The sequence below is a fragment of the Gigantopelta aegis genome, chromosome 10 (genome assembly GCF_016097555.1).
Source record: "Gigantopelta aegis isolate Gae_Host chromosome 10, Gae_host_genome, whole genome shotgun sequence".
NCBI classification, from domain to species: Eukaryota; Metazoa; Mollusca; class Gastropoda; order Neomphalida; family Peltospiridae; genus Gigantopelta; species Gigantopelta aegis.
Genome location: NC_054708.1, coordinates 31,839,005 through 31,861,519, shown reverse-complemented (window position 1 = coordinate 31,861,519; position 22,515 = coordinate 31,839,005). Strand labels below are relative to the sequence as shown.

The 22,515-nt window shown below is 36.8% G+C and overlaps 1 protein-coding gene across 1 annotated transcript in view; it reads right to left on the bottom strand.

The window, feature by feature from the left end:
- LOC121383581 (telomerase protein component 1-like) overlaps positions 1-22,160 on the bottom strand; it is an 86,939-nt gene extending 64,779 nt beyond the window's left edge. Inside the window, exons 1-14 of the mRNA XM_041513670.1 lie at positions 22,042-22,160; positions 20,247-20,920; positions 19,693-19,827; positions 17,349-17,510; positions 16,057-16,153; positions 14,784-14,977; positions 13,545-13,681; positions 12,271-12,428; positions 9,860-9,969; positions 9,325-9,415; positions 7,505-7,721; positions 5,313-5,493; positions 3,512-3,661; positions 112-186 (exon numbers count right to left, since the gene is read on the bottom strand). Coding sequence (XP_041369604.1) covers positions 112-186; positions 3,512-3,661; positions 5,313-5,493; positions 7,505-7,721; positions 9,325-9,415; positions 9,860-9,969; positions 12,271-12,428; positions 13,545-13,681; positions 14,784-14,977; positions 16,057-16,153; positions 17,349-17,510; positions 19,693-19,827; positions 20,247-20,920; positions 22,042-22,120 — 2,460 coding nt within the window. The 5' untranslated portion in view covers positions 22,121-22,160. The remainder of the gene's footprint in view (positions 1-111; positions 187-3,511; positions 3,662-5,312; positions 5,494-7,504; positions 7,722-9,324; positions 9,416-9,859; positions 9,970-12,270; positions 12,429-13,544; positions 13,682-14,783; positions 14,978-16,056; positions 16,154-17,348; positions 17,511-19,692; positions 19,828-20,246; positions 20,921-22,041) is intronic.
- Positions 22,161-22,515: the final 355 nt, after the last annotated feature.

Here is a 22,515-nt window from a genome sequence, read left to right as displayed (position 1 = left end):
ACATTGCCTGCCCCCCACCCAAGCTGAAAGGTGAATTATATATAAATGCCCTCAAACCCCACCCAAGTTAATGGCATCTTCTAAAGATTGTGACACAAATTCACAAATTACCTGGACTCTGTCTCTGAGAACATCAACCAGAACTTGATACGGAACTCCTTGTGACAATTTATCTTTCTTATTCATCTGAAATAATAAAACATAATAAACATGTCTCACAGCCACTGAAGTACAATTGAATCCCGTTGGCTCGAACCCCATTGGTGCTCGAGAAAGTGTTCGACCCATCGGATAGTTCGACCCAACCATTCGGTCAACACTGTGTAAGTGTAACTCGGGACTTTGTTTCTGTTGCAGTGTATCCGACCCTTCAGAGTTCAACCCAACGAGATTCTACTGTACTTACCAGTGGCGTAGGAAGGTGCCAAAAAGTGGGGGGCTCCACACTTTTATATTTACACATTTTTACACTATTATAAAGCAAATATAAAGCAAAATATCTGAAAAGTGGGGGGGCACATGCCCCTTGCTCCCCCCCCCCCCCAGCTCCCTACGCCCGTGCTTACGATTCTTCAACTTGTTTACATTAATTACAGTCCAAGTCACATTGAAACACAACTTGATACTCTATGGTGGAACATCCCAAAATGTGGATTTCAGTAACTGTAGACTTTACACACTGAATATGTTTGTTTTTTAATAAAAGATATATTTCTGAATTTGTCTTCTGCTTACAAATCTTTTAAATGCACTTTGCACAGACAGGACAGCACATACTATCATATTTGACAACAAGTCATGGCACACTGGTTGGAATTGGAAAAACATAATGAGCCTATTGAGGGGAATCAATCCTAGGGCCTATTACATCTCAGTCTATCACTGATCTAGATCCTGCCATAATAAGAAATATTGATCTTTATCCTAGCACTAGCAAGAAATACTGATTTTTATTCTACCATTAATACGAAATACTGATTTGTAGCCCACCACTAATAAAAAATACTGATCTTGGTCCCGCCCCCAATAAGAAATACTGATCTTGGTCCCTAATAAGAAATACTGATCTTGATCCCTAATAAGAAATACTGATCTTGATCCCACCCCTAATAAAAAATACTGATCTTGATCCCTAATAATAAATACTGATCTTGATCCCTAATAAGAAATACTGATCTAGATCCCTAATAAGAAATACTGATCTTGATCCCGCCCCTAATAAGAAATACTGATCTAGATCCCTAATAAGAAATACTGATCTTGATCCCTAATAAGAAATACTGATCTTGATCCCTCCCCTAATAAGAAATACTGATCTTGATCCCACCCCTAATAAGAAATACCGATCTTGATCCCTCCCCTAATAAGAAATACCGATCTTGATCCCTCCTCTAATAAGAAATACCGATCTAGATCCCTTCCCTAATAAGAAATACCGATCTTGATCCTCCCCTAATAAGAAATACCGATCTTGATCCCTCCCCTAATAAGAAATACCGATCTAGATCCCTCCCCTAATAAGAAATACCGATCTTGATCCCTCCCCTAATAAGAAATACCGATCTAGATCCCTCCCCTAATAAGAAATACCGATCTTGATCCCTCCCCTAATAAGAAATACCGATCTTGATCCCTCCCCTAATAAGAAATACCGATCTTGATCCCTCCCCTAATAAGAAATACCGATCTAGATCCCTTCCCTAATAAGAAATACCGATCTTGATCCTCCCCTAATAAGAAATACCGATCTTGATCCCTCCCCTAATAAGAAATACCGATCTTGATCCCTCCCCTAATAAGAAATACCAATCTAGATCCCTCCCCTAATAAGAAATACCGATCTTGATCCCTCCCCTAATAAGAAATACTGATCTAGATCCCTCCCCTAATAAGAAATACTGATCTTGATCCCTCCCCTAATAAGAAATACTGATCTTGATCCCGCTCCTAATAAGAAATACTGATCTTGATCCCGCGCCTAATAAGAAATACTGATCTTGATCTCTAATAAGAAATACTGATCTAGATCCCTAATAAGAAATACTGATCTAGATCCCGCTCCTAATAAGAAATACTGATCTTGATCCCGCCCCTAATAAGAAATACTGATCTTGATCCCGCCCCTAATAAGAAATACTGATCTTGATCCCGCCCCTAATAAGAAATACTGATCTAGATCCCTAATAAGAAATACTGATCTAGATCCCTAATAAGAAATACTGATCTTGATCCCTCTCCTAATAAGAAATACTGATCTTGATCCCTCCCCTAATAAGAAATACCGATCTTGATCCCTCCCCTAATAAGAAATACTGATCTTGATCACTCCCCTAATAAGAAATACTGATCTTGATCCCTAATAAGAAATACTGATCTAGATCCCTCCCCTAATAAGAAATACTGATCTTGATCCCTCCCCTAATAAGAAATACCGATCTAGATCCCTTCCCTAATAAGAAATACCGATCTTGATCCCTCCCCTAATAAGAAACACCGATCTTGATCCCTCCCCTAATAAGAAATACCGATCTAGATACCTCCCCTAATAAGAAATACTGATCTTGATCCCTCCCCTGATAAGAAATACTGATCTTGATCCCACCCCTAATAAGAAATACTTATCTTGATCCCGCTCCTAATAAGAAATACTGATCTAGATCCCTAATAAGAAATACTGATCTTGATCCCTAATAAGAAATACTGATCTTGATCCCTCCCCTAATAAGAAATACTGATCTTGATCCCTCCCCTAATAAGAAATACTGATCTTGATCACTCCCCTAATAAGAAATACTGATCTTGATCCCTAATAAGAAATACTGATCTAGATCCCTCCCTTAATAAGAAATACTGATCTTGATCCCTCCCCTAATAAGAAATACTGATCTAGATCCCTTCCCTAATAAGAAATACTGATCTAGATCCCTCCCCTAATAAGAAATACTGATCTTGATCCCTCCCCTAATAAGAAATACCGATCTTGATCCCTCCCCTAATAAGAAATACTGATCTAGATCCCTCCCCTAATAAGAAATACTGATCTTGCCCCAAATAAGAAATATTGATCTTGATCCCAACCCTAATAAGAAATACTGATCTTGGTCCCTCCCCTAATAAGAAATACTGATCTTGATCCCTCCCCTAATAAGAAATACTGATCTTGATCCCTCCCCTAATAAGAAATACTGATCTAGATCCCTCCCCTAATAAGAAATACTGATCTTGCCCCAAATAAGAAATATTGATCTTGATCCCAACCCTAATAAGAAATACTGATCTTGGTCCCTCCCCTAATAAGAAATACTGATCTTGATCCCTCCCCTAATAAGAAATACTGATCTTGATCCCTCCCCTAATAAGAAATACTGATCTTGATCCTATACAATACTAACTATATATATTTGGCCTGTCACATCTCAGCCTTTCACTGACCAAGATCTACCAATACAAGAAATAAACAATCCGTCAATCATCTAGATCCCGCCCCAACAAGAAGTAAAAGAATACTGACCTGTGTATGCAACACAGTGTCCATGTTGTCGAGGATTGTTCCTTTGGTGATGTCAACGCTGGTGTAAAATTTCTCGTCGTATACAATGAGTTCACACTCCTCACACGAATATTTGCACATTAAGCCCAGGAGAACAGCAACCTCATTCATCTAATAAATTAAACATAGCAAACATGAATGGTTGGATGGATGGAAGAATGGAAGGATGGAAGGAAGGGTGGATGGATGGATGGATGGATGGACGGACGAACGGACGGACGGACGGACGGACGGACGGACGGATGGACGGATGGATAATTAGTGTGTTGGACAGGCATCATTAACATGTATAGTACTAACAACATGAGTGACCCTTCAATAGTGACGCTGAGTATATATTAATTAATAAATAAGTTTCACAATTTTGAAATATATTTTGGATGAATTGATTCTACCAACTTAAAAATATATCCTTTGTTGATGGTTTCAGATTAATGCATTTACTGACAATGTTCACAATGAGGACTCTTCTTCTGAATAAACGAATATATCATCCATTAAAGTCTTTTGTAGGAGATATCGCTGGCACTATAATTTGCGATATCTCCTGTGATATTCTCCTAGGAGATATTGCTTCTTTTTGTTACGTCACTGTGTATGTTTTAGCACTAAACCTATCATTAGTGAAGTCACGCCACTGTTGTTCTGCTAGTTAACGAGCCTACCGCTGCAAAATATAGTGACATTCAACCCATATTATTGACATTGTTTACAATTGTTGCAAATGAAAATCATGATAATCGATGATAAAAAGAATACCCCCACCCCCTCATGTCTTGTGATATCATAATTTATCAGCACTCATTGACAAAAGTATAAAAATCATCAGCAAGCTTTGGATTTCATACTTTTATCAACTCGTGCTGATAAATTATATCACAAGCAGGCTTCTAGAATTATAAAAAAAAATCCACTAGCCATGGGATCAGTGATTTTAAAGATTTACTTGTCCTACTTTAAGTAAATACAATTTTACCAATAGGAATATTCAGATATGTTACCTAAAGAGAGATATAGGCTTAAAAACTCTTACATGGGAGGGGGGGGGGGGGGGGGGGGGGAGACAGAATATTCACATTTATGAAATAGACTTATTAGTAGCATTTGACAACTTTTGTTTTCACTAGCCAGTGGGCATGGAGATATTAGTTATTTACTAGCCCAACATTGAATATCACTAGCCATGGGAGTGGGGCTACCATAATTTAGAGCCCTGCACAAGACACTCGGGGAGTATTTTCTATGTATCGTGTAAGTACACATGGATGAATGTTTGGTCACAGTCACTCTTAGATGTCAATGTTCATGTGATCCATAATTACTTTCCATCAGTATAAGTATGAAAATCAGGTTAAAATAAAATACAAAGTGTCTTTAACATATACTTCCCCAAACAGAGGAGAACCTTTGACATGTTAATCATAGGGGCCTACAACATGCGCTGAATCAGGAGAACCTTTGATATGTTAATCATAGGGCCTACAACATGCGTTGGATCAGGAGAACCTTTGATATGTTAATCATAGGGGCCTACAACATGCATTGGATCAGGAGATTCTAAACAATAACATTTAAAAAATGTCTGATTTCAATGATCAAGAATGGATCTAATAGTGAAAAACCTGGGTCTGTTACTTCAGTTGAACATTATAACCATTGAATCTGCTAACAAACAAAAATGAAACCTGGTAAAGTATTTTAATAATGTCAAAATCATTTCATAGCAGTTAATCACCAAAACAAATCTATCTTATAAACATACCATTCTCGGTTTTCCTAGTCCCCTTGCAGCTGTACATGGAATTTCCATTTCTTTTCCAATATCGCAGAAAATTATTGTGCGTCCTTTGATTGGCTGAACATTGTACACTGTGGCAATTTTAACAGCAGTATCAAGAGCTTTACGGTACCTCTGAATTAGACTTTTGTCGTAGGGAACTTCACTGAAATATAGAATATACCCATGATGAAAAATGACATTTAATTAATGAACCTACTAAAATAAACCATTTACGGAACAATTTATAGCAAAAAACAAAGAATATACCCATGATGAAAAATGACATTTAATTAATGAAAGTACTCAAATAAACCATTTAAGGAACAATTTATAACAAAAAACAAAGAATATACCCATGATAAAAAATGACATTTAATTAATGAAAGTACTCAAATAAACCATTTACGGAACAATTTATAATTAAAAAAAGCACATTTCTTTTATAAAATATATCAAACATGGTGGGAAGCAACTCCTTAAATAGTACAAAATGGAAAAGTTACATCTTATTCTAAATTTTAATTCTTATTCTTGTGTAATCATTAAATGACCATCTAACTTTGACATCTACACAGCTGACATCTAGGTAGAGACAGGGTGAAACTGGCTCATTAAGTCTGAAGATTATGCATTGCTCCCATCCCATTTGAAAGATGTAGTGATTTCCCTAGAAATTAGGCAAGGCATGGTAGACCAAAACACTTTTGGGGCATTTTCACCATTTTCGTGGCACTTGTTTTTTTTATTAAAAATACACAAACATTAATTGAAATAAACATTAATGTAATTCATTAATAAATGAATGGCAAAATATATAAAAGGCATACTTCATTCATTAATAATACCTTTTTCGGTGTTTTATAAAGTCAGTTTTAGAATTAATTATTGAAAAAAATGGCCTCGGTGGTGTCGTGGTAGGTTATTGGTCTACAGGCTGGTAGATACTGGGTTCGGATCCCAGTGGAGGCATGGGATTTTTAATCCAGATACTGACTCCAAACCCTGAGTGAGTGCTCTGCAAGGCTCAATGGGTAGGTGTAAACCACTTGCACCGACCAGTTCATAACCGGTTCAACAAAGGCCATGGTTTGTGCTATCCTGCCTGTGGGAAGCGCAAATAAAAGATCCCTTGCTGCTAATTGGAAAGAATAGCCCATGTAGTGGCGACAGCGGGTTTCCTCTCAAAATATGTGTGGTCCTTAACCATATGTCTGACGCCATATAACCGAAATAAAATGTGTTGAGTGCGTCGTTAAATAAAACATTTCTTTCTAATTATTGAAAAAGGCTTGTTTAATCTTAGGGAAGCATGGTGCTGATTGAGGCAAGATGGTGCTAGCCTATTGAGGCATGGCGCTGATTGAGGCAAGATGGTGCTAGCCTATTGAGGCATGGCGCTGATTGAGGCAAGATGGTGCTAGACTACTGAGGCATGGCGCTGATCGAGGCAAGATGGTGCTAGCCTATTGAGGCATGGCGCTGATCGAGGCAAGATGGTGCTAGACTATTGAGGCATGGCGCTGATCGAGGCAAGATGGTGCTAGCCTATTGAGGCATGGCGCTGATCGAGGCAAGATGGTGCTAGCCTATTGAGGCATGGCGCTGATCGAGGCAAGATGGTGCTAGCCTATTGAGGCATGGCGCTGATCGAGGCAAGATGGTGCTAGCCTATTGAGGCATGGCGCTGATTGAGGCAAGATGGTGCTAGACTACTGAGGCATGGCGCTGATCGAGGCAAGATGGTGCTAGCCTATTGAGGCATGGCGCTGATCGAGGCAAGATGGTGCTAGACTATTGAGGCATGGCGCTGATCGAGGCAAGATGGTGCTAGCCTATTGAGGCATGGCGCTGATCGAGGCAAGATGGTGCTAGCCTATTGAGGCATGGCGCTGATCGAGGCAAGATGGTGCTAGCCTATTGAGGCATGGCGCTGATCGAGGCAAGATGGTGCTAGCCTATTGAGGCATGGCGCTGATTGAGGCAAGATGGTGCTAGCCTATTGAGGCATGGCGCTGATTGAGGCAAGATGGTGCTAGCCTATTGAGGCATGGTGCTGAACCATGCTAAAAGAAGCTAGGGAAAACACTAGGATGAATTAATAAAACATTGCCCACCCAACTCCCGCTACTAGCATCTTCTGATGCCTGTATTGCCCTGACTGAAGGAAAACATACTTGAGGTCTCCAGCTTTGTTTTTCTTCTTGATCATCCACCACTGTACAGTGCTGCCTTCTCCCTTGCCCCTTCCACGTCGCCCTCCTCTTCCTCCCCTCCCTCCTCTTCCTCCCCTCCCACCTCTACCTCTACCTCCCCTCCCACCTCTACCTCCCTGGCTGTCATCTTGATCTCCAGATGAAGTAGTCTTTTCTGCTGCACTAACAAGATCTTTTTCTAAAAAGAACAACAAATGTTAAAACATTCAACAGTAGACTAATAGAATTCTTTATGAACTATAAAAGCGATAGGGCCGAATGTACAAAGCCTGTTTTTGACTTACACACATGTAACTATGTACATTTGCAATGCTTAAACACCTGTTTTTGACTTACACACATGTAACTATGTACATTTGCAATGCTTAAACACCTGTTTTTGACTTACACACATGTAACTATGTACATTTGCAATGCTTAAATACCTGTGTTTAAGAAAAACAGGCTTGATAAATTCAGCCCATAGAGTCTATCTTGCACGAGTGAATTGAAGTATAGTCCTTTGTGAGTTTGTTACAAAACTTGTTACGTTTACAGATGTCAATTTGAGAAAAATAATGTTTTATGTTTAAAACAATTAGAGTTTCATGTTTATTACCCATATGGTTACAAATATCTTGGTACATATCAAAGTGATACGTCCGACTTGATTCGTTCCAATAGAACGCCAAGTGGGACGTAACACTTCAACGTAACACGATGACGTCATCGATTTGCACACTACAACCTTACAGGAACATCAAAAAAACAAGATGAGTGATATAAAGTAAGATCAATTATGGGTAATAAATAGGATATTATACTCGTTACCATTTCGTATCATGTTTATGTCCCTCATGAAATAATTTTCATTGTCACTCGCTAAAGCTTGTGACAACTGGAAATTATTTCACGAGGGACATAAACATGATATGAAATGGAAGCTCGTTTAATATCCTATAAATATCCAATTGGCTTATACCAAGCATAACAGAGGATTTATATGCTGAACACCACAAAAGAAACACAAATAAGGGTTATGGTTAGTTTGTAATTAGGTTTACTTGATAACAAACACTTAGTTTTGTGAACTGATAATGGTGTGCTCCTGAATCTCAATTTGTGTTAATCACTTCTTTTAAAAAAATATAATAATGTTACAGCTAAACATTTTAATCTTGTTCTTTTTTTTCTTTTCTTTTTTTGGGGGGGTTTTGGGGGGGATACAGAATATATTTTGTGATAACAACTGTGCATGTATATTTGAAGTGTACCAAAACAGCAATTTATGTGATTATCTCAACTTTTTTTCAATTTGGAATGTAACAACTTTAGCAAAAAACACTCTTCAACTTAGACAACCTTGTGTGCAATGATTATTATTCATTGCTCTTTCACTGAATTACTTTTATTTAGATATGGTCCTGCACAGATCTACCACTGGGCAATATCTCACACTAAAGGCCTGTTTCCATGTAAGTGTTTTACGCCATGTTTCCATGCCGTGTTTTACGTGTTGTGAAACGACCAGCAAGCATATGGCATTTAGCACTTCGGACAACTGTTTCCATCTTGGCAGTCAACACTGAAGGGTAGCTCTCACTGTTCTTTAATCTCGATGACTTGATTTCATATACAGGAATCCCACTGGCTGAACAGAAAAAATATGCCATGTGAAATGCCCTGGAATGCATCTTTTGAATTCTAGGCATTTGAATCATTTTACCAATGTGATTCACGCGGCATGAAACACTAAGTGAAAACAGGTCTTAAAGCTTAGCTAATACCAACAGGAAACTCACGGTTTTGTTCATAATCTTTCTCCAGCTGTGTCAGCACTTCGTAGGCAGAGAAAAAGCGGAACGGGAACTGTTTGCTGTTAATAACTTGTCTCTGCAAAAATACAAAGTTAACACAATTATAGCAATCACAAAGTTTTTGCTCGGCTGAACATAATATATTAGAAAAACCTGACTATACCTAGCTTAAAATAAGTGGGGTGAAGTACAAAGAAAAGGAAACAGGAGAGAGAGAGAGAGAGAGAGAGAGAGAGAGGGGGGGGAGCGAGAGAGTGAGAGGGGGAGCGAGAGAGTGAGAGAGAGAGAGAGAGAGAGAGAGAGAGAGAGAGAGAGAGAGAGAGAGAGAGAGAGAGAGAGGGGGGGACAGAGAGAGAGAGAGAGGGGGAGCGAGAGAGAGAGAGAGAGAGGGGGAGCGAGAGAGAGGGGGCGAGAGAGAGTGAGAGAGGATAAAGAGAGATACAGAGAGAGAGAGAGAAAGAGAGAGATAGACAGAGAGAGAGAATGTCAGTAATGTTATTATTATGAGAAAAACTCATACTTCATTAGTGAGACGAAACAGAATGTTCTTGTGGTGTTTTGGGGAAATGCCTGCTTTGATCAAGTTGCGCAGATTTCGCAGCATCGCCATGAATGGCAGTTTCTTGTGATCTGCAAGAAAATAAATCTGTTGAAAGTACATTTACCAGTATCACGTTATTATCTTTTGTTTTTACTAAGAATATTAATTTATCTACATCTTTTGGTGTCTGTATTGTCCTGAAGTTTTTACATTTCAGTGGTATTTTGAAAGGAAATGTCAAAAGAACCTAAGGGGCCGTTCAAATATTAGATCCCCACACTCCACCCTGTAATGCTCCATAATGCTAGACCATACATCCTAAAAAAATATTATGTAACACTTGGAGACCTACCCTCCTAACACTAAACATTGTCGCCATGACAGAGCTTTTATAGAAGAAAAAAGAAACAAATATTTTAATAATATAAAAAAACAAGTGCATTACATAACACTGTTCAGTACACACCATACACCACCCATATAATATAACCCTTGATAACATTTGGATCTACACCCTTTTAAAAATTATTGTTGATAAACAATCATCCCCGATCCCCACCCCACTTTGGATCCATGCTTGGTAAAATATTTGTCTTTTAATAGCTCATTTGTTTTCACTGAGGTGTATATATTTAAAGGAAAATCATAACAGTGTTCGAGATTAATGGTATCCCGATATCCCGGGGATACCAGATTTTAATATTGGATACCAGACTTCAAGAATTCAGTATCACACCGGGATACCATATAATGTTGTGGGTTTTTTAATCCTGAGTGTTTATTTTTTGTTAAAACAATGTAAGTCGTCATTTACAGATGAAGTTAAGTAACAGTATTTTCCAGTTCGTACCCAGTCTAATGCTACACTGGAGCAATAGCGGCACAGCAAAAGACTGCGAACCGCTAAGCAGCTATTGTTTTTGTTGGAATGTTTCCATCCAGTCTATGTTTTCCTTAATTAGGTCTAGTAATTCCAAAGTCGATAAAAACACTGAAGAGGCAAGTGGCCATTATAAAATCTTTTCAACTAATACAGCCTTTTGTTTTATTTATTAAAATTAAAATTGGATTGCTTGCTATATTTGAATGTCAGATAATCATATCTAAAAGTGGGATACTAAATTCTCGGGTTGGATACCAGATTTTGAAATGTTAGTATCCAGCTGAGATACTGCCCCAAATTTATTAATTTCGAACACTGCATAACCTTTTAACTTTTGATGAAACATAATCAAAATATACTATACATTGTACATACATGGTCTGGCAAACAATTAAAACATTGTACTACCAACATTATACATTTTACAACTATGTAAAGATAATGTATTACAAAGAACATTTTAATTCCTATATTAAACAATGTATTACATGTAATACATAGAGGATTCATCACCAGTATTTTTTAATATGGAAAATATCAAATGAGTAAAATCGGTATTTGTGGAGGCTCTGCTGAGATAAATACCAATTAACTAGACAAGGCTGATATTTTACATATTAAAAAAACATGAGTAGCAAATTCTATTTATCCTATAACACTTCTAAAATAACATTTTAATTCAATTTTTAGTAAATCACAGTACTAAAGTTGCTGCCATCGGTAATATGACGTCATCACGATTAGCACAAATTAGTTTGACGTCACACATTTTAACTAAATCTTTGAAAACGTTGCACTCAGGTATACAGGTCTTGTTGGCTTGTAAGCAAATGACCCATCTACAGCAACACATTACCTGGAGACCTTGCAAATTTGCATACCATTATTAACCGGGTTAATACACAAAATTATCAGATGGGTTTATGACATGGATATCATGGGTAAGTTATAGGATAAATAACTGATATGAAATAAAGTTTGTTTGGGCTAAATATCCTATAATTTCAAACACCTTGTAACAAAAAAATAATAATAATAATAAAAACTTTTTTCTTTTTTTTTAAACCCCAACTAAATAATTTTTGTGCCAATGCCTATAACTTCCCCTCCTATTCACATGAGCCCCTTGAGGTCAAAGTTAAAGTTAGTTTTGTTTAATGACACAACTTGAGCATATTGATTTATTAATCAATGACTATTGGATATTAAACATTTGGTAATTCTGATATAGTCTTAGAGAGGAAACCCGCTACATTTTTCAATTAGTAGCAAGGGATCTTTTATATGCACCATCCCACAGACAGGATGGCACAAACCATGCCATTTGATATACCAGTCGTGGTTCACTGGTTGGAATGAGAAATAGTCCAATCGCCCCTATCTCCACCCACCCTCCCACCCCACATTGGGGATTGATTCTAGACTGACCGTGCATAAGGCGAGCACTTTACCACTGGGCTACGCTCCGCCCTTCTATTTGAGAAACACCTATTTCGTTGCCACCCACCAATGAGATCTTCCCACACGGATGCCTTGTTTCCCTTCATCGACACCTGGGTCTCCCACGTCTCGGGCACCGGCAGCTTCATCCTCTTCCCCGCCCGCTCCTCCTCCCACGTGCCGGGCAGGCGACTCTGGTAAAACTCGTCCAGAGTGCTCGGATATCTACAAAAATATTAATATATCAATAACAAAAACAAAGCAGAAAGCAGGCATGCAGGAGACTCTGGTAAAACTCCTCAAAAATGCTCGGATATCTACAAAAGTATTAATATATCAAGAACTAAAATAAAGAAAAAAGCAGGCAGGCAACTCTGATAAAACTCCTCTAAAGTGTTCAGATATTTAGCAAAATATTGCTATACTAGTAACCAAAAAAATAAGAAAAACAACTTTTTAATTTATTTTTTTTACAAAAACAGTGAGTACTGGATATAGAGGTTCTGTTGCCGGGCAGGCTAAAAATGCATTGGAGTCAAGATCTGAAATACTCGTATAGTCCTCAATTTATGTAAGGAAAACGTAATGCCAGGAGAGGGCATCCGACATTAGTGGGAACATTTTGTTCATTATAGCATTACACAAGTTTCAGAGATTGCTACATAATTCTGTAATGTTAAATACTAGTTATTAATCCATTTTTAAACTGATACCAAATGTTACTAATCAAGATGTTTTAAAACAAAATGCTCCCTGCACTGTATATGGTAGATTATAACTCACCACATTTCCAATCTTTCTGTTCTGCCTGGTAAATTGTATACGAGTAATGGTAAAACAATTTATAGTCCATCACACAGGGATCGCCTTTTTTTTTTTCATACTATAGAATTTACTACAAGTTATTTATTTCTGAACCGAATGTTTTGTAAATTGCACACAATAATAGTATATTTTTGTTATTTCCAAAACAGTTTTACTTTTCTTCTTATGTCAAACAAAACTGAAATTATTTACAAAACATATTTCAATAGAATGATGATTTCATACTATTACCAGGTAGTCAAATACATTTTTTTTTATTATATCAGATATCTTAAATTTAAAAGGGTAAAGTATGAGCACATTGAAAGTGAATAAATAAAAACATGCTATGGTGCTATGGAATTTTGAATGGAGCAATTAATATGCCAAAGAGAAAAGGTGCGCAATTTTGGTTGAGGAAATTTGGCGTAATTTTGAATGGTCAGTCTAAAAGTAAATGGCAGAGCTATTTCCATTAGCAGCCGGGTATTGTTTATATTTGCTAAATTAAGGTACGTAGTGTTATACAATACTGACTTTTTTCCAATGAGACACATGACATGTTCGACTGGCTCTTTGATGTGAAGTTTTCTGATCAGTTGTTTCAGTGTGAAGGTCTTCTGTTGTAATTCCTCCTCAGTATCACTGAGCTCATCATAATTCACTCCACTGATCTGAAATATTAACACAACACTAAATAATACACAGACCAGAAAAAAAGCATAATGAAAAATAGGCTGCTTGAATCTGTCAAGCCTAATTTCTTGTTAATGGTTAAACCATGTTCCCAATTCAAGTAAAACATTTCATTTGAGGACTCAAAGAGAGAAAGATATTAGTGGAGGTTCAGGAACATACTCCCCCTAAAAAACCTTGAACTTTAGGTTTTCAAATACAGCATTTTCTGGTTATTAATATTGTAGAGAAGGAAGCAATACCATACACTCTAAACCCCAGCAACTGCTCACAGCAACAGGCAATGACTTGAGAGTTTTAAATTTCCATGGCATTTTTAATGCTGTCGACTATAATTGATTTTTTTTCATGGCCATGCCAGAGACCGAACACGGGATAGACATGCCCGAAACCCTGGTTGCATTTGGGCATGTACAAAGATATATATATATATATATATATATATATATGTCTGTCTGTCTGTCTCTCTGTGTCTCGCTCTCTGTATCTCTCTCAATGTGTGTCTCTCTCTCTGTCTATCTCTCTCTCTCTCTCTGTGTCTGTCTCTCTCTCTTTGTGTCTGTCTCTCTCTCTGTCTTGCTCTGTTTCTCTGTCTCTCTCTGTGTCTTGTTCTCTCTCTCTCTCTCTCTCTCTCTCTCTCTCTCTCTCTCTATGTGTCTGTCTCTCTCTGTGTCTTGTTCTCTCTCTCTCTCTCTCTCTCTCTCTATGTGTCTGTCTCTCTCTGTCTTGCTCTCTTTCTTGCTCTGTCTCTCTGTCTCTCTCTCTCTCTCTCTCTCTCTCTCTGTATCTCTGTGTATCTGTCTGTCTTTCTGTCTGTCTCCGTCTCTCTCTTTCTCTCTTTTCCTGACTCACTCTCTCTCTCTCTCTCTCTCTCTCTCTCTCTCTCTCTCTCTCTCTCTCTCTCTCTCTCTCTCTCTCTCTCTCTCTCTCTCTCTCTCTCTCTCTCTCTCTCTCTCTCTCTCTCTCTCTCTCTCCCCCTCATATGGCAGGTGGGTTTTTTTTGGCCGTAGACATTTCGTATTGCACGGGTTGCACTCACTATTTCATTCTGAGGTTAAAACATTTAAAAAGAGAAGAAACCTGGCGTTTTGGTTTCTTCTTGTCCTCCCCATCACTGTCAGCGTCACTGTCAGCGTCACTGCCAGTGTCGCTGTCAGGCAGTTTGCGCTTCCTGCCGGGTTTGTTGCCCCGGAACTTGTCGGATCCTTTCTTCCCGTCTTTGTCCTTTGTGCCTTTATTTTTCTTCTTCTTTGAACTTTCCTTGTTGTATTTGGCTTAAAATATACATAAGTTAACTTTAAATATACTACACTAAAATAGTCAAAAGAAAGAATAATTAGGATTTTTTCAATAAATAGAATGAATTTATGAACAGGGGCCTCTGTTAAAAAGCCCTGACAGCAGGGCTCACACGAGCAGGCAAAGTGAACCAAAACTTCGCTTTGATCAGCTTGACTTCGCCGTGCCAGTCACCTTAAGGCGAAATTGTTGTCACCTTTTTTAAATAGTGACCACTTGCATTGTACATAATCACGGATGAAAGGTGAGAAACCACCACCATACATTCACTATCATCAACATCATCACCATCACAACCACCACAACCATAGCAACCTTCACCATGACACTGATCATTATCATCACCACAAACATAACTATCACAATGGATCTTTAGTCATCAGTCACAGGGAAAACTGTTTTTTATTACCCCAGCAGGCACTCATAACGGCGGAAAAAAACACACATTCTCAGTGAGAAATTATCATGCATTGGTCTAACGAACAATAATATTGGACAATTTGACGCTTACAAACCAATGACTTTGTCAGTACTAAATATGACGTCATCACGATTTGGCAAACATACACAATGACGTCATGTAGTTTGAAGAATTTGCATTTACGGCTGTCTCCTTTTGGTATTAAATTTATAACAAAATGTCATTTTAATGCAATTCGGTAGAGATTTTGTACCAGAACCTTTGTTTTTGAAAATTATCTATGAACGTGATTAAATAATAAAGTTATAGCAATACCCAGAACAGTACGTAAAGTGGTTTATATCATTGCTATACATGTACCTGCATGTGTGTTGAAAAGGGCTTTTAGAGAGGTAATAAATAGAACAACAAACTCGGTACCAGTTATTATCAAATTTATGTCCCTCGTGAAATAATTTTCATTTGTCACTCACTAAAGCTCATGACAACTGAAAATTATTTCACTCGGGACATAAATTTGATAATAACTGGTAACTTGTTTATTATCCTCTATATAATTAATGATGGCTCGTTACTACACTTGATAAAACCATGTCCTAATACCAAAACTGATTACAACCCAAAATAACTCACCAAGTTGGTACTTGTCAAAATCTGGAAACTTCGTAATCATGGCTCGTCTCAGAGATGAAGGCAGAGATCCAAACTTGAGATTTTCATCATGAAATGCCTAAAAAGAAAGTTTCAGGTATTTCATATATATCCAACAGTATAGTATAGTTACTGTAATAAAAAAATAAAAAATTGATAACACTGAAAATATTGCATGAATGAATCTGAAATCAGTTCAGAACATTAAAATTCTGCATCACAAATCTGCCAATTACATTTTAACCCTTTCAAACCTGTGAACCACTCTCAAACAGACAATCTAAGTGATCTAGGGGTGAAAGGGTAAACACAATGTAATGACATCAGAAGCCATTCGCAAATATCAATATTTTCACAAGAATACAAACTGTACACTTGTGGAAAGAAATTAATAATACTAGCAAATACATGTAAATTTATAACAAAAAGAAAAATATATTTCTTCCAAAATCAACATCAGAGATGTGATTAATAGATAGAAGCCAGTCATTTTTTATTGACTTTATAGGGTATAGAATTACAAAGAATAAATGCTGCCTGAACAAATGTTTTATAATCTAATTTGAGCATGTTAACAACCAAGTTATAAATGCATTTGTAAACTTGTTCCTAATTGGTTAATATTAGCTTATTATTAATATACAGTGTTCGATATTAACGGTATGCTGATATCCCGGGGATACCAGAATTTAATTATGGATACCAGACTTCAAGAATCCAGTATCCCACCAGGATACCACATAATACTAAATTCTCAGGTGGGATACCAGATTTTGAAATGTTAGTATCCAACTGGGATACTGCCCAAAATGTTTAATCTCGAACACTGATATATAATGTTAATATTTAAGATAACCAATGAAATCGAGTCATTCTTTGGCTTTGATATCAACCTGATTATGTCACATGACAATACCCAGCTATATTTCATTTTCACCTGTCAGGGATGGCTCTGTGTGATCAGAAAATTTCGCCAAATTATTGCAAGAATGCAAAACATATAGCTACTTTCCAACAAAATATCAATTATTAAGCAATATTTTTTCAACACATTAAAATAAAATTTGCCAATTTTATTTCTATTCTTAATATCGCAGAAATTTTTTTTTAATGTATGGTATGCTTTTAGGTATAAGGATGTACAAAAAAAGTAAAGATGATTTGCATGCTCATATATATGCTGGACTGTTTTTTAATGTATGCTTTTAGGTATGAGAATGTACAAAAAACAAAACAAAAAATTAAAAATAAATGTTGAACAGTCCATTACACACCTGGTAAATTTCGGCCACTTCTATCCAGTCCGATGGCAGATTGATGGAAGCGGAGAAGTATTTCTTCAAGTACGGTCGACACTGCACCATGTTGGCGGCCAGTGCCAGGATGAAGTTGGCCGTTGTACGGATGTTGAGCTGCTTCCTCGTATACAACGCAACCTGGGGAGTTCAAGCCAAATGTCTTTACTACCAGGGCTTCTAGAGTCTTTTAAAAATCCACTAGCCATGGGATTATTGATTTAAACAATTTACTAGCCACCATTAAAAATTCACTAGCCTTTACTTTACTTTTAAGTTAAGACAATTTTACTAAATAATAGTAATAATAAGATATGTCACCTAAAGAGGGAGATCGAGCTTAAAAACACTAACATTGGGGTTGGGGGTGGGGTCAAGATATTCACATTTACAAAATAGGCAACTGCAACATTTGACAAAAAACAATTCACTAACCATCAGGCATGGCAATAGTAATTATTTACTAGCCCAACATTGAATATCACTAGCCATGCGAGTGGGGCTACCATAATCTAGAAGCCCTGTTCACACCAAATGTTTTCACTAATAATTTCTGTGAGAAGTGGTGAATAGGACTGTTGTTTTTGGACAAAGGTCATGAACCAAATCAATTCTTGGTGTAAAATAAATCAATCCCTGGGATAAGGTTTTGTAAACATTAAATGCTGAGGAAAGCTTTAGCAAAATTCTGCTTTTGAAAAAGCAAAAGTTTGTTTGACAGAAACTCTTATCATATAATATAATATAATATATCATTGGAATACGTTTTTGTCAAAATCAGGAATTGGCTTTCACTTTGAATTGTTTTAACATTCTCATATACTACTAAAGTTTCGAGCATGTCTGTCCTGGGTCCCGGGTCCCGCCTCTGGATAGCCAGGGGCATGATCCAGGACAGAAAATTTAAGGGGACAATTTAGATTATTCTGGAATTGGACAAACTGGTGCTGACTCCTTGAAGCAAGATTTAGCAAAACATCTATTGTTTGGGCAAGCTCCATAGAATCATTTTCCTAAGCAGGTATCCACAAGTCCCTAAAAGTTTTATAACTTATTTGTAAAACATACAACAAATTCATTACCATATCTACTGTCTACAAAACAATGTTCAGGTGCAGATCTAGGGGGAGAGTGCTGGGGATTGAGAATTGTGGATTGACAAATCCACTGTTTAGTATATAAATCAGGGCTTCTAGATTATGGTAGCCCCACTCCCATGGCTATAGTGATCAGGGTTGAAAAAAAACGAATTTGTTAAAATTTAAATCAGATTTATTTGAATTTTTTTTTTTTAACTTTAATTTGGAGATTCTGAATTGAATACTTGCTCCCTATTAAATACACGATTTGGAAGCTTCACTGCATTCTGAAAGGAAATACCTCGAACAACTAGAAATGGGGCAACAAAATGCATTTTGGGGATTATTGAGTTAATGTTTAAGTACTTGGTGTTTAGCCAGGATGGCTATATAAGGTGATTTGACACGTGAAGTCAGTGACTTCAAGTCACATCTGTAGATCTGACTCTAGAGCATCCCCAAATTTGTCCAATTTACCACACTGAAGCAGAGTGGCTTCACTTGACACCTTCTATTGTGTTGATCTCCCAGGATCATCCCAACCATAGATTGTTAGACTACATGGTGTTGAAATCTAATTGCAATTCAATTATAAATATATGTAAAAATAATTATCTAGCGTAAGTAACAATTGATTTTAAGTAACACTTTATTTTTTGTACTGCAAGTGATAAATCACATGTTTACAAAATAATCAATAAAAATAAATGCAATAATCATAAAAATCAAATGAAACATAATAAAAAATTAAAAAATTGAAATGCATAATTTTTTTAATTTTTTTGCAGTGATTTAAATCAAACAACTCTGAAAGTGATATTCAATGTTGGGTTAGTACATAATTACTATCGCCATGCCCGATGGCTAGTGAAAAAAAAGGTGGTGAAATGCTGCATTTCAGTTTATTTTGTAAATATGAAAATCCTGCCCTCACCCCCAATTTGAGTGTTTTTAAGCTCTAGCTCCCTCTCTAGGTGACATTATTACTATTAGTAAAATTGTATTAACTTAAAGTATAATAGGGCTAGTGAATTTTATTAAAATTCTAGAAGCCCTGTATAAATATAAGTATTTTATTTTATTTTAGTTGTTATTATGTAATATTTATCTTGTTGGCTAAGTATGTCTGGGGAAGACTGGCAGTTGGAATACTGTTGTTGGTGCCCTTTTTAAACATTGCACCCTTTCCCTTGAAACACTCTGCATCCACCCATGTTGTTGATAATAACCCATACAATACCAACCTTCAAGATAAACTCAGAGTCGTACGGTGCAACACTTTCCGACAGAGATACAAGTCCAATCCGTGCTGCATCTTTTGCATTTTTGAAGTTGGGCTGGCAGATAAGTGAGGCACTCACAGCATTAATAAAGGCGAGCTGCAATTAGAAACACACACAGTTGGATATTAATTACAAAAACATAAATATATTAGGGCTTTTCAATTAATGAAAATTGTAAATATGTGTTCTGTCAAAAGGATAATCATTTGCTATTACAGCAAATACATGAATGAATGAATGAATGAATGAATGAATGAATGAATGAATGAATGTTTAACGACACCCCAGCACGAAAAATACATCGGCTATCGGGTGTCAAACCCAAATACATGAATATCTTAAATAATTTACAAATACATTTTGGCTTTTTATTTAATTAAAGTTGTAAATATTTGTTGTTAGAAACATAAAGAAAAATGTTTTACATGTTCACTTTAGTTCAATCATCATGGATCAACTGTCATTTAACAAATATACAAAAGGAAATATTTTACCTAATTTTACATTTTCATTACCTTCATTCCATTGATATCATGCAAAGGTCGCATCAAATGTCTGCAGACACTGATGTCCTGCTCTGGTGCAAGAAAAGTTTGTATCTCCAGAGCCTTCTCCTGACTAAAGTCATGTTGAAGAGTGTACTTTGGATGTGGTATTTCAAACGCTTCATAAGACTGTTTTGTCTTCACTTGTTTTTGTTTTCTGGCATGCACTGCCTTCGTCTTCTTTAACGTCTCTTGCTTTTTGCTCGATTCAGAAGAATCATTTGAATGTCTTTTTCTCGGTTTTCCATCTGCCGAGCATCTAGCTATCTCAGATTTCCCTAGCAGCTCTTGTTCTGTCTGACTGGCATGGCTGCCTGTAAGAAATTCAGATGTGTATCCATGGTGTCTGGATTCACTAAATAATGACGAGGAGGACAAAAGTGATGTTTTCAGTGACAGACTTGAAAACAGTCCAACCGAGGTCAAAGGCAGTTTGGTCTGTAAGCTTGACTTAAGTAAACTCCCCGAGGACAGGCTCAAAGATGTTCCTAGTTTTTGAGAAACAAGACTGACGTCAGTTTGACCTAAGATTTTGCTTTTCTTGGTATCTAGGGTCGACTGAAGGTTACCTTTCCTCTTGTGGTCTTTGTCTTTTTTGTCTTGGCTTCCTAGGATCCCCAAGCTTAAGGAGGGTGTCGTTAAACCTGTAAAATGTATTATAATCAGAATGAGGGTGTAATTTATTGCTCTGCTTATATGGTTCAAGCACATTGTCATGGGCATGCAGGGAACATTTTGTTTTCAAAATCTTGATTTGAGATATTTCTAGTCAATTGAAAATTCATTAGCAATTACTGTTTAATGTTTTAAAATTGTGTAGCGATCTCTGAAACTTGCGTAGTGAATTGCACCGCGATACCAAACTAAATGTTCTCTGGCATGTAACAAAGCTGCCTTGGATTCCTACCTCTACATATGTTAATAATGGAAATGATACAATGGAAGTAATATAAAGTATACAGTTTTTCCCGACTGGCACCGTTACTGTAACTGTGCTGTCAGTATTGCAAAGACTGTGGTATGTGCTGTCTGTCTGTGGTAAAGTGTGTCTACAAGATCCTTGCTACTAACAGAGAAATGTATCACGTTTCCTATGAAGACTACATGTCAGAATGTTTGACATCCAGTACCTGATGATTAATTAATCAATGTGCTCAAAGTTTAAATAGGTTAATATATATTTAGAAAATAAGATTTTTTGGCAAAAGGTTCTCTTGTAACAAAATTCAATGAAATTTACATTAAGTATAAATAATGAAACTGTATCAAGAGTTGATCTCCGTCAAGAATTAAATTGTATTAAGAGTTAACTATGTCAAAAGTTAACAGTAATAACCATTACAATGTTAAGAGTTACAGGGCTTGAATTTAACGACGGCACCTACAGCAATTGCCATCATAAATTGTCGTGAGTTGGGAGCATCACCGATGGCACTTTTGTGCCACTGGATAAAAAATACTGCATCGGTAAAACTGCTCAACAATAGCAAATGAATATATCTGGTGTACAATATACACCAGTACTTAACATGTGTACATTTGATATATGTCTACATGCAACAAAGTAACCTTTAAGTCACATTTATTTGCTGTAAAAGTCATCTTTTAAAAAATTGTCATAGGCAGGATAAAAAAAAAAAATGCTGTGGGTGACAAAGTTCGAGCCCTGGAGTAACTTGTGTCAAGAGGTATCACATATTAAACTATATCAAGATTTAAACTGTATCAAGTTAAAATGTATCAAGACTTAAACTCTATAATTCACCTGAACTCAAACTTGATGTACTTAATGTCCATTTAGCCAACAGTGGATTAGTTGTGTTAAGTTTTCCTTTATCCGTCATTGTGAATGTTGAATCTGAACTTGTCTACAGTTGGATGGAGCTATAATAAAAACAAAATCTATATTATTTTATAGTACAAGGGTTGATTTTTTGTTGATGGGTCAGCCAAGACAGTGTTCTCGCTGCTCTATTTATGCAGGGCGGCCTGCCCTGCTATTGTATTTTGCCATTCTTCTTTCACGTTCTGCAGCCCTCCTTTATTTTTGTGTGCCCCTTTTTATTTTCCCTGCACCATACTATATTTTACAGCACTCATTTCCACTATTTCCAAATGCACACTTTTATCCCAAATATTGAGGGGCAAAATAAGCAGTATGTCTTGCCACAAAGTTGACCAACACACAACAATATATGGTAACCCAGCTTTTCTTTGAGGGTGCAGCCAAAACTTATTA